General features: G+C 35.7%; 1 protein-coding gene across 1 annotated transcript; it reads right to left on the reverse strand.

The window, feature by feature from the left end:
* Positions 1-13,383: 13,383 nt before the first annotated feature.
* Positions 13,384-15,869, reverse strand: LOC140237479 (carbohydrate sulfotransferase 1-like). The gene is made up of 2 exons (XM_072317403.1): positions 15,776-15,869; positions 13,384-14,663 (listed from the first exon to the last, which is right to left on the reverse strand). Exons 1-2 carry the CDS (start codon positions 15,867-15,869, stop codon positions 13,384-13,386), a joined length of 1,374 nt encoding a protein of 457 aa, XP_072173504.1.
* Positions 15,870-19,764: the final 3,895 nt, after the last annotated feature.

The following is a 19,764-nucleotide window of genomic DNA, read 5'->3' on the forward strand; positions in this document are numbered from 1 at the left end:
GTGAGAACGAAGTCCACTGACCATTGGGGTTGAAATGGATTGGCAGTATATTGTGGGTGTGAGAACAGACAGAAAAAGAGGGGTGAATGAAACAATCGCACTTTCAAAAATAATGGGGAGGTCAACGTCAAAAACTGCGGCAATAGCAAGAACAACCGACAAAATCGTTAAAACACAACATGTAGAAATATAGAATAACGGCAAGTTGAAATGTAATTTATGAGGCCGATATCGACTGGAAAGAGAAAACTTCGATTTTCCTGTGAATGTACAATGCAAAATGTAAAAGAGATTAGTAAGATATTATTAAACCCATACACATAGCTGTCTTCCATCTTGGGTATCACTGTTTGATTGCACCATCACACGCTGGTTTCCTCAGGCGCCGCTAACATTGAGCAGTATATTTTGTAGATTTGAACCTTGCTAACTGCAGAAATCAGCATAACCATTTCCATTCTAAAGCTTACATCTACGATAAGTGTTACAGCCGAAACGATAAAGTGCTCACAGTAAGCGACAATTGCAGTTTAATCGTAATAAAATGTTTAAAACACTAGCATCTATAAACGGTAAAACCTGGCAGGTTCTGTCATCATTGAGATCCGACTCGCTGTATGATCAGTGTATGGCGATGACAATGTTCAAACTCCGTAAAATAGGTACGATGTATTCACAGCTATAGCTCAAGGTTCCATGAACAACATCATTGATTTATGAAATAACTTTGTCCAAAATATCGTATGACAGACATAAATAACTTTATCCCGCTTTCAAAGAAGTGCCTTTAGAACAAGCCACATTTTCACTTCATCTTTCTTCGGTGAACCCATCTATAAAAGCAGACGCAAGCATTAACAGGGCAGATACTTTAAGCTACGAGGTACTTGCTTGCTCTATGCTACTACTCTATAGCCATGATAGCAATTATACATTTCTGTATATAAGCTGAATTGAACTTTACCCATTTTCAACACTTTCTGTTAAATAAGTAACCGATTTGGACATGAGTTGGAAACTCCTGCTAGTAGGCCTATGTATGATAAATGTCTGCAGTTACGTGGATATTTTTGTTGATGTATCAAGTGTATAGCGAAAAATAAACATAAATACTGAATGTTCACATGATATACCTCAACAGGTAGTGTAGGAATTAGATTCATGTGTAACATGAAACTTTCACGTGTTTTCAAGAATCACTGGCTACGTGTACTCACAATCAAGCTCGCCCGATGTTGATACTCTAGCACCCGTTTCTGAGGGGGAAGAGAGATGATAAAATGGGTTGTTAAGTAGTACCTGGGCCCCGTTCTACCAAAAGATAAAATCGATTTTAAATTTCCTTACCACACAGGCTGCCATAAACTAACAGTTGAAATCAGCTATGTCATTGATTTTAACTCTTCGTGAAACAGGGCCCTGGTGTACAAGATATTGCAGATATTCTATCTACGATTAATATTGGTAACAAAATCACCTCGGCTATATCAAAATTTGAAAGGAGAAATAGTCACAGGGTTTATTAAAAAATAATATGAAGTGCCTATGAAAATTGCCTCTGAAAGGTGCCTCTGATAGGCAGGTGTAATACGCTGTCATATCGAATTTGACACAGACTCGAAATTCACCTGTCCGTAACCAATCAGCCGCTGCCTTGTTGCCGATCTCCAGCAACGATTGGACGAGATGCTGTGACGTCACGCTGCAGCCCCCCTGTTTCATCCAATCAACAAGCATGTGGTAGTGGCATTCTGGGAAAACGCCATCGCGAGCGCGTTCAATGTTTTGTAATCTGACCTCTTCTATGCCCAGTCTCAAACCAAGGGGATGGAAGTCCGCGGGATAGAGATACTCGGTGAGATTGTGGAGTAGGAGGTGCGACAGACGGTTGCCATGGTTACCGGTCGCGGTTGACATCATCGATGAAAAAGAAAAGCACCACACAAAACGATCGCTCAGATGCCACAGGCCGCTGTCGGCAACGAATTCAAGTCAGCGCAGCCTGCGCGAAGGAAATATGTCAATGACAGAGAACTTGGCAGCATTTACTATATCTTCATCTGGCTACAGAACTAGAAAGATAGTATAGATAGATAGATAGATTGAGATAGACAGAAAAATAGGTAAACATCATATGGATTGATGGATAGATGGAGGGATAGATGGATGGAGAGATAGACAAAGAGAGGAGTGAAAAAAAAAACAAGACAGAGATAGCCAGAAATAAATGAGGTAATTGTATAATTTTATAATTATTGTGTCAAATAGTATAGACTTGGATGAATAATGTTGAAATGCAAATCGAAGAAGGGGTACGATATTATTTCGCTTGAATAAGCAGCATTTCAGACAAAGGAAGTTTAAAACAAAGATTGCTTTTATTGTATGGAATGTAGGGGCTTGTAGAGAGTGTGAGGACAAGGCGATAAATCATCCATCTAAAGTAACAAAACTTCGAAAATGATCAGCTAACATAAAATATCTTAATGTAACAGTAAAAGACAGGTATCACTCGATCACCAAAGTAAAGCCGAAACTCAGCGACATCAGTCTCCCGACGACACCGTCGCTAAATGGATTAAAACTACATGCAAACTACTTATTTTGGGTAATAATAATATTCATATCGGAGGTAAAATTTCACGCATTTAAATGAAAGGAAAGATAGATCGCTTCTGTGGAAGAAAGCAGTTATTTATCTCGTAATGACGTCGAAAACTTTTCCAGGGAGGGACCCTTTTCGACTTGCATTTCAAGATTAGTCATAATATTGCTGATTTTACTACATGATCAGTGAGCATGATTTGTATTTGTATTACGTAATGTCTTATGCAAATATTGTCTCATAGGGTAGCATGTTTAGCCATTAGAACCTATTTTTGCCACAATAGATCGTGAAATATGAAATGTCATATACAAAGCGCTCAGAGTGAATCCATTTTTATGTTTTGAGTATAAAAATGAAAGCAAAACATCCAGAATGTAATATTATACGAAGAATGATATGATACGACCTCCGTCCCGTTCCAATTAATATAGAAATCATTATGCAAGATATAGATTAACGTGTACTTAGACATTAAAAAAAAATGTTATAAAATATTTTGCCTGTTAAAAGAAACTATGAAAACTCTGACTTCAGTCTACTGCCAATCAACTTCTTTTTTTTTTAAAGAATAATTGTAGAATCATAAAACTTACATTTTTAAACGTATGAATACTTTCAGAGGGAAACATATTGTCAATCTAACACATGTATCCGTTTCACACAAACAGGCACAGTGGAGTCCCTGTTCCTATGAACCAGCGTAAAATACCAAGATAATCAAGGATATGACATTATCCGTAATTTACGGAATTTGTTGTCATAGCAATTCATACTGTTTATCCGTTCCCCTCTCCATGACTGCGGGACTATAGTCAGTCTGTCTACACGCAGTGAAGAAAAAATGGTTTATTACCTTGCCCTCGCGCCATTTATATCTTTTATTTTTTTATACAATGACAGGAATCTTTGTCTGAAATTCTTTTTTCAAAATAAAGTGAAATATACTACTCTCTTAGACAAGTCGCATAGGACATCATGTAATACAATGCAATGATATATGCCGGTGGAGGGGGTTAGTTACTGTTTCCTTTAAAGGGATTATATAGTAGTGGTTGAGACCTAATTTCAGGTTTCTAACATTTTTTGGTGAGATAATGAGAAACATCTTATGAAATATGGAAGAGCATGTAATTCTATGATGAATTCAATGTTTATTTGATGAAAATTGGTTTTGAAATGGCTGAGATATCAAAAAAGAGCGATTCTAGTAAAGTGTGGGACCCACACTTTATTACGATCGCTTTGTTTTACCTCGTTTTTGGATGTTTCAGTTATTCAAAACCCGATTTTCATGAAATAAACGTTGTATTCCTCTTAAAATGGTATGCTCTGTACTATATCATAAGTGTTTTCTTGGTATCTTGCCAAAAGTTAAAAGCCCAATTCTCATCTCCACCAATACTGTACTATCCCTTTAATGTTGTATGTCTTATTCCCTCCCTTTCCCTTTCTTTATCATTTCTGTTTCTTTCTGAGACAACCGCTATCGTACCCTTGTACGGTAGAACCAAAAGATGAATCCGAAAGTCAGGTGCCTATTGAATAGTAGGTCTAGTTGCTTGCAGTCATATGCTATGAAGTGAGTGTAAGATTTGAAGTAACAGCACTAATATTTCTATCAATTGACAATGATCTTATACTTTATATAGGAAAAGTAGTGTGGTGTTTTATCAGAAGGACCGACAGAGTAGTCAACTATATGATGTGCTGTATCCCGAGTGACATCTTACCGTGCATACTTCTACAGGCCATAGCATAATAACAAACTGAAGAGTTTTATTGCAAAATGAGCTAAACGCCATTTTTAAACATTTCAAGTAAGTCCATCATCAGATAGAGTAAAACCTTTCCAGTCATACCTCACTTGTGACACAACAAGAATATTCTAGAAGTTACGATTAAAAATATCCTGTATTTTTTTAAATCTTTGTTTTTAGCAGCTTTAATCACAATTATCTCAACTTAACAAAAATGAAGTTAGCTCGTTTTGCGATAAAACTCTTCATCTGTACACACTCAACATTAAGCACCCTGCAACTGTCTTGTTTCAATATACAAACTTTCCTTAGCTACGCATAAACAAGATGCAGAAGGGTTTTGCAAAACTCTGCACTTTAAGAGCATAGCTGTGCACTATCACCATATAAGGCAGTACAACGCTGCTATAACACTACTACCGACATGTTATATAACAATACTGAATAAAAATTCACTGTTATAAAAAGATTTGTGGTAATTAGTCACGTGCATGTCACGGTCACGTGCATGTCACAAAGCCATTGCACGAGCCAGGTCTTCCGCGTATAACTGTAGACCGACTCTCCCGTTTATATACGTGTGAGAACTGTCGCGATATTGCAGCATACGCTTTTGTTTTTTGTGTTATTTGTATGTCATTTACAATTGCGTCTCCGTTCATTGCGTGTTTGTATTTCACCTAATGCGCTTCCAAATATAAACATAAGCACTGGTGTTTGCCATAGCGATGAATAACTTTACGACATTAGGGTGGCCTACAACCAATCATTGTGCTTTCAAAGATGTCAGGAAATATTATGACTGACCCGGAACATGTGTAAGGCAACACAATGCTTATTTAGGTGAAATGCCGGCCTTTGCCATTTCCGTATTTTTTCCTCGTTAAAGGGGCATTCCAAACAATGTATATAATTTCATATTATCGGTAATTTATATCTATACATGTGTAGTTCATGAATCTAGTGCCTTGTATAAATTTGTAGAATTTATGAGCAGATATACCGATACTCTGAAAAAACTAAAACATTTACGCTGAACAAGGATGATGATATAAGAGGCTAAAATGATATTATTCCAGTAATGTAGCAATGTCATTATACTATCTGTGTAGAATCTATGCATGCTTTCTTCTTTTGTTCTGCTTCCTTGAGCACCCAAACAGGCACACTCATGTGAAGCTGATAGTGTTATTATCCTCGTTCATTGTGATTTGTTATGAATTTTGAAAACATTCTTATTCCTCATCCCTAATCCTGCGAGGAGCATCTGCCACTTAAAAATGTCACTAGGAGATCAATCATCATTGATGCTAATCAGTGTCTCCATTCTGTGCTATTCACGTGTTTTCCTCTTATATTCTAATAATTAGGCCTACTCCATAACCAGTGCTTTACTTGTAATTCGATCGTACCATATAGATAGCCTAAATGTTTCCCCCCCTGATCATTTTCTCCATCTACCTATGGAATCACCATGAGGTGGATATTACCAAACTAAGATATAGAGCGTAATTTACCTTTTCTTCTACTTTGGCAAACAAGCATTTTCTTTTATTTACCTTAATCTTAAACGTGTTCGCTGTGATAAAACTGCTGAACATATCTCTCTATCCCCTTCCCTCTCTGTGTTTTAAGTGAGCATATTTCTGCGTAAGTAGGCCCTATGTACAGAAGCTATAGAACGCCACAACACTGGTACTGCCCTCTCTTATAGTGTACTGTAGTGTAAGTAAATGATAATGAGAAAGAAAGAGCTTACAGAAATCCTCAGGAAATGGCCGGACGGCAAACAGGTAGCCATGCTCCAGTTATCGAAAGGTTCTGCTTTCATGCCGGAACACTGGCGCAGCCTCCACAAGAAATACACCGCACACAGTACATGGGTGTATGTACGCAGAAAATCGTATTCGCTGGAAGATTTCGATCTACGCGAAAAGAGCTATTTGCCTCTACGCGACGTGCCTTCTTGCTCCGCCTTTCATCAACGTGCTCATAATCATAGGCGGCTGGACGAGGCGAAACAGAGCGAAGCGTGTAATATGATATTACGGAGGCAGATAGTCTTCCGAAATGAAATTCTCTTTCAGTGAAGAGTAACACGCATGTAAAACTTGCACTGCATTCTCCCGTGTTTATGAAATTATATACAGAGTGTGTACAGGACACACCGCAATCATGGCGAGTGGCGCTTCACAACAATAACATGTAGCAGGCGGAATGTCCAATTCCGGTCCCTCTTGAAGCTGTGTTCCCTATTTAGGAATGACTCATTATCATAATGATATACTCGCCCTTCGGCACCTCATTATTCTCAATATATAAATATATATATATATATATTGTTATGTGTCAAAAATAAGGGGTCAGCGTTTTTATTGTTTTTGTTTTCAGTAAAAACACGCCACATCGCCATACAGCTGAATGTAATGTTTGCAAAATTGTCTTCAATCTCCGTTCAAGAACGTTATGCTGGTCATCTTAATGATGACGAGCATCGTATGCAAATTACGAGACAGTGGTGCGTCATTGCGGTAACTGCACGGGGATTTCCCTTTGATAGTCTCCTTCCTTTACATGTTACTGAATGAACACTAACAAGGAGATGACAGTGAATGAATGACTGAACAAGAATGCAAATAAATAAATAAATAGATAATGCTCTTGGTGAGACTAAAAAAATTCATTTTTTTTTTGGTGTTATATTTAGTATTATATAGCATGATCTATAGAAGAGTCTATGTATGCAAACATATCTACATGTTGGTATATAAATGTATGTATACATGTATGCATGTTAGTGTACATGCTGGTATATTATCTATTCATTTGTATGGCATCAGTATTATGTATTAATTAATTCTGTCAAAAGCCACAAGGCTATAAACAACGAATATACCTTGTAATGTGATGATTAACTAATAATCAACTAATTCTTCAGACGGCTTCTATTAATTCCTTATACAAGTTTTATGTTCACACAGAAGACAATGGGAGAAGTTGGCCAGTCTGATACATAATATGCTTTGCGAAAACAATATTTTATGTAAATGGTTACAACCAAATAATTAAGGTGTACCAAAATTCAATTGTACTTTGTTTTTAATGTAAAGCAATGAAGTCGACAATGACGAATCGTTCCAATCATTTTTAGTAAACCTGTATCAGTTTCATTTAGAAAATGAATTTCAATTACTCATAATTATGACTGCAAGGTGTATGTGTATGTGTGTGTGTATGTGTGTGTGTGTGTGTGTATGTGTGAAAGCGTTTGCTTCATGTTACCATCCGATTCGATTGAATGAAAACTGTATACTTCCAATGATTAGCTTGTACGGTACGTGTATCGTTGTATTGTGTTATAAAGCCATGTATAATTAATGTATTGCAGTAATGTAACGTAAGTGAGGGGACTGCACTACAAGTTCGCTTTTTAGCAGCTCCTCAATTTTCATTTCCATGAAGTTCTTTTAATAACCAATATGTATTATTATGTTCCAAGATATGTAATCATTTGAAGTGTATTACCTGTGTATATTGATTGGAAATGAAAATAAAAAAACATGCATGTGAACATGCATGTGTGAAATGAAATGAAATGAAATGAAAGGTAAAGCCCTTATTGCTGAATGTCATGATAAAACGAGACGAGAAATAGAAACCAAATTGTTCAAAATCGGATAAATTATACATAAATTATCTACGATGTATTCTAGAGTAAATAATGTTATATTATGTTATATTATATTATATTAATACACACACGCATACACACACACACACACACACACACACATATATATATATATATATATATATATATATATAAATGAAGAAATAAACTGGTAATGCATTTTTGCCAATAAAGAATGTGTTTATTAATAAACTCATTCTTTATTGGCAAAAATGCATTACCAGTTTATGTCTTCATTTCTTCGTGGAGTCAACATGTTTATATGTATATATATATACATATATATATATATATATACATATATATATATACATATATATATATATATGAATATATATACATATATATATATAGATATATATATATATATATATAGAGAGAGAGAGAGAGAGAGAGAGAGATAGATATAGATATACATAATATACATAAGGAGGGAGTGGACTGGAAAAAATCATTGTTGTTGTGTTTTTATCTCTTTGGCGACTTTTCAAAGAATTATAAAAAAAAAAGTAAAAGTATCTTAATCACTCTCCTATGTATACGTGATATTCTTGCTTAAAAAACAGCAAACAACAAATGCACATCCATGAGTTAAAATGAAATTACAATAATTATTTTGTTTCGTGCGATTGGTTATGGTAATGGTTGAATATCAGACCACTTCAAAGTGTCTGACTTGAAAATTTGCGTGTATAGAAATATTGTGAATATTTCTGTTTTCGACAAAAGTCCTCAAATGATGTTACTTCACACCCGGTTAAAAAGCGATAAAGATTTCTCTCGCAGTATTTAGGTATGTCAATTGATAATTCAATATTTTTTAAACCAACAGATTATAGTGAAATCCTTGACATTGTACATTCATTGAAATCAAGTCATACAATTGGTCATGATGAAATGAGCACGTCTTTTTAAAAACAAATTGTTGGTAGTATATTGACACCTCTAGTACATATTTGTAACTTGTCCCTCTCAACTGGTATATTTCCGAACGCATGTAAAATTGCAAAAGTTATTCTAATATACAAAAAAAGACGACTCCTCTCTTGTATCCAATTACCGTCCTATCTCTATTCTTCCTAGTCTTTCTAACACGTCAAGGTAATAGAAAGGCTCGTTTATAACAGACTGTGTGATTTTTTGATCCAGAATGATATACCTAAACAAGACCAATATGGTTTCAGGAAATTTCATTCTTGCAGATATGGCACTAGCCCAATTGTACGATAGAGTGTCGACTGCCTTAGCTGAACAAAACATGTAATTGGCGTGATTGGTGTTTTCATGGACCTGAAGCAAGGCATTCAACACTCTTACCACACTATACGTAAATTGCATTGCTATGGAGTTCGTGGCATTCCACTAGAATGGTTTAAAGATTGCTTATCGAATAGAAAGCAATATGTGTACTATGAATTAACTCTGGAGTATTACCTATACAATGTATGGCGTCCCACAAGGATCCATATTGGGACCGCTACTATTTCTAGTGTATATAAATGATATTTCAAACTTATCTATGTTACTGCAATATATCATGCTTGCCGATGACACCAACGTATTCTGTTCCAATTCTGATTTTCATTCCCTCCTAAGAACTCTTAATACTGAATTACCGAAATTATCTACATGGTTTAAGAGTAATAGATTATCACTCAACTTAAAAAAAGACAAATTTCATTTATTTTCATAGTGAGAAGCATAGAAATGAAATGCAACATTTGAATATTATGGTGGATGGTATACCATTGGAACAAAAAGAAAGCATCAAATTTCTCGGAATTTATATAAATGAAAATATGAAATGGAACACTCATGTGCAATACATCTCTGATAAAGTGTCTCGTAACGTTGGTATACTCCATAAGCTTTTTTTTTTTGTATTTGTATGTTTTATTGATTTTCTTGATTACAAACAATACAAATTACACAATAATTATGAACATATTGAACAAAAAGTAAAAATGAAAATAAGATCATCAATAAGACATAAAAACGCAGTATCATTATCATTTTGATCATTGTGGTAGTCACCAGTATAACATCTTGCAGGTTCTACCCTAACAAATACAGTCTGTGTTAAACATTTACTGGGTTTTACAACTCAAATTTCCATTTCTTAAAGTGAAGATGAAGTTTACCTCGTTTCTTAGCCACATAATACTTTGTTTCTTTCTTAATTTTCAAATGTAACTTTAAGAATTCAAAACTGGGTCTAATGTTTTTAAATTTACATATATAAATGAAATATTTTAACGACAAAAACAAAAAGATAAGAACTTATCTGAAGAAACTCCAAACATTTTCTTGAAATTATCCAGACTAAAATCACTATCATGTTTTAAAATTATTTGCAACAAATCATTCCATAAAGGCATTACTACATTACACTCGCAAAACAAATGAACAATTGTTTCAGGTAATATTCCTCAAAAGCTACAGTTAGGCGAATCTTTTCTCTTTATCTTAAACAAAAAATCATTTAAAGCAATAGCTTTATGAAAAATTTTAAAATATAAAAAGCGTAAACGAGTATCGATTGAACACTTGAAATTCACATTATGGACCACTTCCCAATTTAAGTCTGGTGGAATAGTTACATTTCTTTTCCAATATTCATAACGGTCATCTGGGGTACATTTTTCTTGTATTACATAATATGCATACTTAGGGACTTTTTTAGATTGAACAAGCTAAAAAAGTCCCTAAGTATGCATTCCATAAGCTTAAGTAATATGTCCCTAAGAATTATCAATGTTATATAACTCGTTGATATTATCGTACATTTCATATTGCAAAATTGCATGGGCAACTTCAAAAAGTCACATTGATATACTTCTACAAAAGAAAGCTATACGTATATGCACCAACTCAGGTTATCGAGACCATTCAGATCCTTTATTCGCAGAATTAAAACACTCAAGGTAAATGACATTATTTTTTTTTTTTGCAAAATTCACTCTTTATGTTTCGCTTACATAATGGTCAGTTACCATCTTCTTTCTTCTCATTATTTCAATTAAACAAGGACATACATTCTTATCCCACAAGACAATCTGATAAATTTCATTTATATAATCTTAAAACAGTGTTGTCTTTAAAATCTATCAGACACACCGGACCCGATGTTTGGAACTCTTTTCCTTCTGAAGTTCGAAGTTTAAAGTCCATGTATTCTTTTAGGAAAGCTGTAAAAACAATATTACTCTTTCGATATCAGTAATTTCGTTGTCATTGTTAGTGTATAATACACGAAATTCCTTCGTAGAAATATCGCCGCATTTCATCTATTATGTAATCGTGTAACCAACCATGGACTGTAACTGTTCACCTGTATACCTCGGTGAGAAAATATTTTGTCTCCTTTCTTCTATCCTATCTCTACGCAAGTCATCCCCCCCCCCTCCTATTTTTTATATGTACGAGGGCTGCACGCAAATCAAGCCACGCTTAAGATGTAGCCCGACTGTATTACTCATTGTACGGTTGTATTGCTGAAACGTTTCTGCTGTACTTTACGTAAAGGCATGAAGATAAAAATTTGTGTTAACAACTGATGTTTATGTATAATGTTATGTATGGCTCCAACAATGTATTCAATTCAATTCAATTCAAACTTTATTTCATTTTTCGAAAAGAACATAAACATTTCACTTTCATTGGTAACAGAGAATAAGGTTACATAATCAAAACAAAGTAAAATTGAAAAGAGAACATAATTGTGGAACCTTGGGGTAACAAATAATGTTGTAATGAAAATTGACTGAAGTGATATAGACGATATAACATTACACAAAATATCGAAAAATGGAGGGACCCACTAAAAAGGCAATGCTTGTAGAATGTGGGCCCCTCAGGTACAGAATGTCAATAGAAAAATGAACTGATGCAAAAAGGGGAAAAAAGATCGGGAATAAAGTCAGATTTAAAAAAAAAAGGTCTGGAAGCCCAATAAGAAGACAGAGTAACGGACAGACACACATACACAGGCGAATGAACATTAAACGAGACTGAGACGACAATACTTATGAAAGGGGACTTCAATACAAGACAGAACGAGACAAGGTTGACATAATAGGAAGACAATACAGCGGACAGAAAGGAAAAACAGATCCAGCGATCCTCGACAGAACTATGTCGAAAAAATATCGGGATGCGAGGAAGGGATACATAGATATGGAAAAATAGAGAGAAATAGATGCGGAGGTACTACAAGTAGAATTGAATCTACTCAGTAAGAGTCTCAGGACAACAGGGACGAGAATATATGTGAGAATATATTATTGGTAATCAAAATTCTTCGGAAAAAATTAAAATGAGCCATCAGGCTGATTCACTTCTGTAGGAACATAACATTGCAATAGAAACAACTTTAATCTCCTTTTAAATGAAAATATAGAAGGTGACTTTCTTATGTCATTATTCAGAAAATTCCAATACGTTGGGCCAGTATAAATAAGTGTGTTCTTAGCAAGAATCGTTCGTAAGAGAGGTAAGTGAAATTCATTGGAACGTCGAGTGGGATAGTCATGGAATGATTGATTTCTTTGAAACATAGAATCGAAAATGGAGGGGAGTGAGTTGTTGCTGTACGTATACATAAATTGCCCCAAATTAAATAAATACAAATCTTTAATTTTTAGCAGCTTATTTGCGGCAAATAACATATTTGAGTGGGAGGGTATGAAAGGATAACTGATGACACGGAGAGCTTTCTTTTGTAGAAGGAACACTCTATCCAGTAGGTTCTGGTGAGTGTTGCCCCAAACTAAAACACCATAATTAAGATATGGCAATATCAGTGACGAATATAACATAAGTAATGATTTTTGTGGGATATACAATTTCATTCTATTTATAACACCTATATTACGTGAGATTATGTTGGATATATAATCAATATGTAACTTCCAGGAAAGTTTGTCGTCAACAATAATTCCAAGGAATTTAAAATGTGAAACTTGTTCTTAATGAAAAACATTCAAAACTATAGCTGTACTCAAAATGTCAACAGTATTACTAAAAATCATATATTTCGTTTTTTGGGGTATTCAATGATAATTTATTGGCTCTTACCCAATTATTCACTTTTTGTAATTATTCACTTTTTGTATGTATATATACATGTACATGTATGTTCATATACAATGATAATACAGGAATCAATAAATCAAATCAAACCAAATCAAATCAAATACTGGTGCAAATGCTGTAGACATACAGTACAGCCCGTCTGCCATATTCATTATCATATATTTTATGTTGTCGTCAAAGTCCGAGTTTTTCTGTTTATTTGTTACAAGGTACGTGGATATAGATACAATCTATCATTGCAATATACTAGTATTGTATGATAATTTCTCGAGTAAGTGCTGGCACCTTGATTCTATATTCTTCCTTGTCTGAGCGGGTAGTGTCCTCTGCCAGGCACTTAAAACCTCTGTAGAATTTCTCGTTCGTGAGAACGGATCGTTTTCCTCTTCATCTGTGCGGGTGTTCCTGCCGATCCACGTGACAACGTCCGCATGCAGAGGCAGTCCAAGCTTCCGGTAGATGCGTCTGGTTTCGTCCACTGGGTTACTGGCGACATCCTCAAAGCGAACCATGACGTATTTGCCACGCAGCCATGAGGGCGGGCTGTCGCGGTACCTGATATTTCGCTCCATGTGTTGACACAGATCCAGAATCTCGTCCGCGCCTCTCCCTCTACGCCGGATGAGATCAGAGTTGACTTCGACGAGCCTCAGTCGCGAGTCCATGACGGCACGGGGGTCGCGTACGAGATGAAGGATCTTCACATTTAGGCCTGGATCTTCCAAGAAGGGTCGCAGCTCCTCGATATCCATAACTCTGATGGTCTTCAGGACAGTGACAGGATGATCAGCACAAAACAAGGAAAGAGCTCGCCCCGCTCTTTTTGTAAGAGGCTTACTTAAGAGTGGACAGTGCTCGCTCGGAACGCTCGTGCCGTTAACATATTTGCAGGGGTCTATTTTATGTTTCTTCAAGGTGGACAACCATTCGCCGGGAGGTGGATATGTGGTGGAGTAGTTGCATCTCAGCGTGTGATTCCAGATGCTGAATGAAAGCTTTGTGATTGGCACTGATTTCGGCAGGAGATGGGCGAGAGCGTCAAATGTTATACGATACAATGGCTCAAACATATAGAAAATATTTGGATTTGAACTGAACAAATCCCCAACGAAAGAGGAACCCGATCTCTTGGTTGTTACTATGACAACCTGAAGTCGTTGGAAAGGCGTATTGCGGTCATCATCCACTTTCTTCAAGGGGTGCTGTTTCTTTGTCACTGGAACATTGGCGGCAAGGTCTCCTTCGTTATCTCGTATCTTGTCGCTTTCGTCACGCTGACTAACATCCCCGGGGTTGCCGGGTTTACCTTCAAGATTCAATATTTGCCGGTTTTTCGGTCGTTCCGTTGTTAGGGGAAGCTGCCCGTTTGTAACGGAGGCATTATTCGAAATTGTCGACCAGATGGACTCGTCGATTTGTGGAATTGCTGGAAGAACAGCGATAGTAACAGATCTGGCAATTCCCATTTGATGAGAGGACACCACATAACTCTTGATGAGTTCATGATTGCCTGCTGGATTAAAAAGGAAGTAAGGGAGAAGAGTAAATGGTATACAATGGACAGTCTTTTTAGATAGCGCACTTCCAATATGACACAAATTAATGCGTTTTACATACGGAAATTGCAGCGATTACCAACTATGAAAAATATCTAAGAACTTCGAAAGATTTTTGTTGTTGTTAATTCATCCTTCAGGATGGTGATGAGTGGGGTTTCATTTGCAGTCACACAGTGTTTCGGAATAACGAACCATATTTCATTCTCTGGATCAACGGACCTTTGGAATAACGAACAGCCCCAATGTATCTGAGCACACAAACACAACGTTTGGATGTATAGGCTAGGATTGTGCTATCTATAGAGAATGCTACAGTCATACACGGCCGGGTCACAAAACGGATTTGATCAATGAGACGGATTAGTCCCGGAATGGAGGGTAATTTATGCTACAGTTACACACGGCCGGATTTCGAACCGGGTCCACGAGGAATTAAAACCGTATCGACCCGGTTAGAGAGGTATAGGCCCGTATTGACCCGTATCGAACCGTATAAAAATCCGCTTTAAATCCTTAACTGAATCCTTTTCGACTCCTATCGACCCGTACCGACCCGGATGTAAACCTTGTCATCATCCGTTGCATGACTGCAATGCGATATACGGCAAGGGTCCATACTGTTTTATGCTGCGGGTTGCAGCGGGTCGATGCGAGTCAATGCGGTTCGAACCGGGTCAATTCGGATATCAATACGGAATTGAAATCCGTGAGAAAATTTTGAACATGACCAATAATTTTTCACGCCGTATCGTAGCCTCCGGAATCCATCAGGAATTGACACGGGTTACGATGCGGGTCAATGCGGGTCTCTACGGCTCGAACCGGGCCTATACGGTTTTAATTCCTTATGGACCCGATTCGAAATCCGGCCGTGTGTGACTGTAGCATTACCCAGTTTGTGTACATCAAAATTTACAAAGAGGACATCGCATGTCTTTCCTGCGTTAAGCTTCCGGTCTCTGTAGGAAGGAAAAGTGTGTAGGTTGCTGGTAAATGTTGTAGAAAAAGATGAAGAGACGTATAGTTCATCAATTGAAAAAAAAAAAAAAAATCATACGAAACTCACGCAATATGGATTTGGCTGCAAAGAACATGGAACACATGGTGACGGTCATTAGCAGAAAGAGGCACTTGGCCAGCCGCTCCCCGTGGCTATTCATCTTCACACCGCTGACACGTCCCCTCTCACAAATTCCGTAAAGCCACTCGAATCATAATCACCATCATGTGCACAACGTTTTGTGTTGCCTACGTTTAGTAAGAGTTGGACAAGGGAAAGACAAAACATAATCGTCAATCCTGATTAACAAGTATAAAGCTCATGAAATATAATATGATAAAAAGCTATGATTTTGTATATCAAATGATATACAGTGTATATTATCAAATCTGAAGAAAGGCATCAATGTCGAATACTTACAAAGAAAAAAAAAACCGCCTTGCCCTCCTTTGTTATTAAATCAACATATTTTCATTTTTCTAGCATAATTGAAGGGCACTTGACTTATCTCTTTCTTAAAACAGGGGGAATCATATTTCCCTTAACCTTTGCAAGTGTCAAGAGGATTGAATAATTATGTGTACTTTTCATAAAACTTTTTTTTTAATTCTCTTTATATATTTTGTTGTACTATACAGCTATGTAGTTGTCCATTTATGAATTGTTTTCTTCTCATCCAGTGATGGCGGCACCGAAACTTGAAAGAAAAAAATCATAACCTTTGAACTGATCGTCCGATTTTCCTCAAACTTCACTAATGTGTTTTACAAAATATTCATGCATTTATTCATTTTACATACAATGTAAAAGACATTATTCCACGTTTTCATCGAAGTATGGTTTGTTTGCAACCATAAAATTTGCAACTTATAATAATCATAAGAAGATGAAGATCGTCACCTCTCAACTCTCATATTGCTTTGTAAGAAAATATTACCTCCAATATATGTATATATATATATATATATATATATATATATGTGTGTGTGTGTGTGTGTGTGTGTGTGTGTGTGTGTGTGTATGTATGTATGTATGTAATTATGTAATGTGTTTGTGTTGTTGATAATTATTGACTGTCTCGAGAAAACAACATTGTGAAACTGGGAAATTTCCATCATGGTTTGCAATACTACAAGACCAATTATGATGAATTAGTTCGACCCATTCTTCTTGTGTGATGCCATTCTTTCAAAGCTCGCTTGGACATGGAGTGGAATGGGACTTTAAAGAAAAAAAAAATCGGGACCAGTAAAAAGTAAGTCTGAAAAGAATGAGTACAAAATGTTCTAAGAAAAATAAAGAAAATTTGATCAAAATTAGATGAAAATAAAAGAAGTTATGGAGCTGTGATCAAGTTTCGCTAATTTATTACGAATTTGTTCTTGAACAGTCGATATGAATATTGAAACAGTGAATTGATGACGTCAGCCCCTCACAACTTGCCATACAGTTTTTACATAAAATGTTGAAATTTCCTTTTGTTTTTGTTCAAACGCAATTATGCCCCTGTCTCAAATACTGATACATCTGACTGATCATTATTTCAAATTTATTCAACAATAAAAAACATTGCATTTGACACTTTTATAACAGAAAGTTTTCGACATTTTTTTTTGTAAACAATAAATGAAAAATTGTGAGATGATTTCATCATCAGCTCACTCATTTACATATTCATACCAACTGTTCAAGAACTGTATTGCAAAAAAAAAAAAAGAATAGCCAATCTTGGAAATGCCATAACTTCCTTATTTTTAATCCGATTTAGACTAAATATTCACTGTTGTGCTTGTCATACTTTACTCTTTCTTTTCAAACTAACTTTTATCTGTAACGTAATACCCCTTTAAAGGTACTTTAAAAATATACGATTTTTTTTTTTTTTTTGGTACTGTATACTGAGTAATGCACATTAAGGTAAAGCTGATTTGTAAGGAGTGTTGGATGGGTGAACTATGATATTTGAAGGAAGCAATCAAAACGCAGCGTATTAGAGTGTGACGTTTATTGACTCAATTACACAAACGCAAACACGTCGACGTTAGATTGGGGTAAGTTATGACAACTGTGAGTGGTTGTTTGAAGATTGATTGATGAACGTTCCATATTTCATCAAAAGACATGTTCCCCTAACATGTTATAAAGTTCAGAGAACAATAAATGTCGACATAAGAGCATGTAGCGAGGAAATAACATTGTGTTTGCGTGTATACTTTTGAATTCCTTGATTGCAAGAGATAACATGTACTAAAATCACCATAGTCAAGCCACTTACTGTCGCATCATAGCTTGACTACGGTGATTTTTGTGGTAGCAGCTTTTTCAGTCATATATCCAATACAAGAAAAGCAATACAGACATGTAACACTTTGTCTTCGGAAGACTTAAAAGTTTCCTATAGCATTACTAGTCATGCGCTTGTTTTTGTGTTTCAATAAAAACGCTTTACTCCCTCTTATCCACAAAGCATATGTTTCCCACACTTGAGACGTTTATTTTCATTTTTCAAGGCGTTCGACACAATTGGGCAGATTTATTTTGATCTATAAACTACGATACTGTGAAATATGTGGGAAAGCTTTACCGTGGTTTTAAGATTCAACAGAAAACCATTTGTGACCATAAATGGTCGTAATTCTCAGTTGAAATTAATTTCATGTGGCGTCCCATAGGGTTCCACTATTGTATTTTTAATGATCACCTTCCTTACTCTCTGCGGATTTTTTCCTTCACATGCTTTGCAAATGACTCCAATCCGTACTTCACACAGTAATTCTAATGCTCTCATTGAAGAATTTCAACTTTTGATGTCTTGAATATATATAATATGCCAATTATCTCTCAATATAGATAAAACACACTATTTGCTTTTTAATAACAATCTTTATAAAATGCTTCATAACATCAAGATTTATAATATCGAATTAAAGCAAGTTGATTGTGTAACACTTTTAGGACTTCTCATTGATATTGATTTATGCCGGAAATCCCACGTTACTTATTCATTATTATGCTTTATAGGAATACTGGTACCCTTGATAAACTCAAATAATTATGTTTCTCCTTGCTAAAGCTAGTCTGCTTAATGTTTATTCTACTTTGATAATTCCGTACCTAATACGACATTATTGTCTCTTGAAATGCAACTAGAAACATCCAATTCCAGAAAACGTGCCAGAAGAAATGTTAACCGCGTAAGATATTTGTTTAATACCAAAAACATGTTCTTTTAACATAACATTCAGTTGTACTGAAAAACAACAAATTTGTTTAGCTATCACGTAAGCATACTAAATGCACCAATTTTGCGCCAAGGAGCTACCCGATATCCTTACTATACTGTTCAGAAAAAAAAAAATGATTCACAGCTATCCTATGCGCCAAAGTAACACACTTCTCCTTCCACATGCTCGAGAAATCATTGCACCTCCCCTAAAAAAAACAACAACAAACAAACAAACAAATAAAAAAAAAAAACAGAGACGATAATGCAAATAGGGTTCAAATAACAAGCTGCTCATTCTTACATTAATTTCGTTAATCTTGAAATTAAAAGGTTTATCCCGAATGGCTCTCTAAAATTAATATCAAATTAGCAGACACCGAATAAATTTGCAAGTTCTTCTGCAATTGCCGCATATCATTGTCCGATACATGGTTACAGTTCATTATTCCGAAGGTTCTTTATTCCAAAGGTTCGTTACGCCTATTAATGACTTTTTCACACTCTGGCTAGCTCAATCTGGGCCTTGCCGTCGCCCTCTGAAAATTCATCGTGAGCGATTCTGCAGTTATTGTTGTGTTTTTTCTTTTTCTTTTTCTTTTTCTACCGAGAGGACGACGCATCGCGATGGCGGGAGCCGGATAGGGAAATAATTGCACATTCCACCTGTGATATATATATATATATATATATATATATATATATATATATATATATATATATGTGTGTGTATATATATATATATATATATATATATATATATATATATATATACAATGTATTACAATTTATGTTGAATGCTTGTGGTGGTTCAATGCAATACAAATAACAG

Source organism: Diadema setosum, chromosome 14 (assembly GCF_964275005.1).
Source record: "Diadema setosum chromosome 14, eeDiaSeto1, whole genome shotgun sequence".
Lineage (NCBI taxonomy): Eukaryota > Metazoa > Echinodermata > Echinoidea > Diadematoida > Diadematidae > Diadema > Diadema setosum.

Coding starts and splice junctions, on each gene's coding strand:
- LOC140237479 (XM_072317403.1), bottom strand. CDS start 15,869: ATGAATAGCCACGGGGAGCGGCTGGCCAAGTGCCTCTTTCTGCTAATG. Junction 14,664..15,775: donor TGCAGCCAAATCCATATTGC/GTGAGTTTCGTA, acceptor TTTTTAATCCAG/CAGGCAATCATGAACTCATC.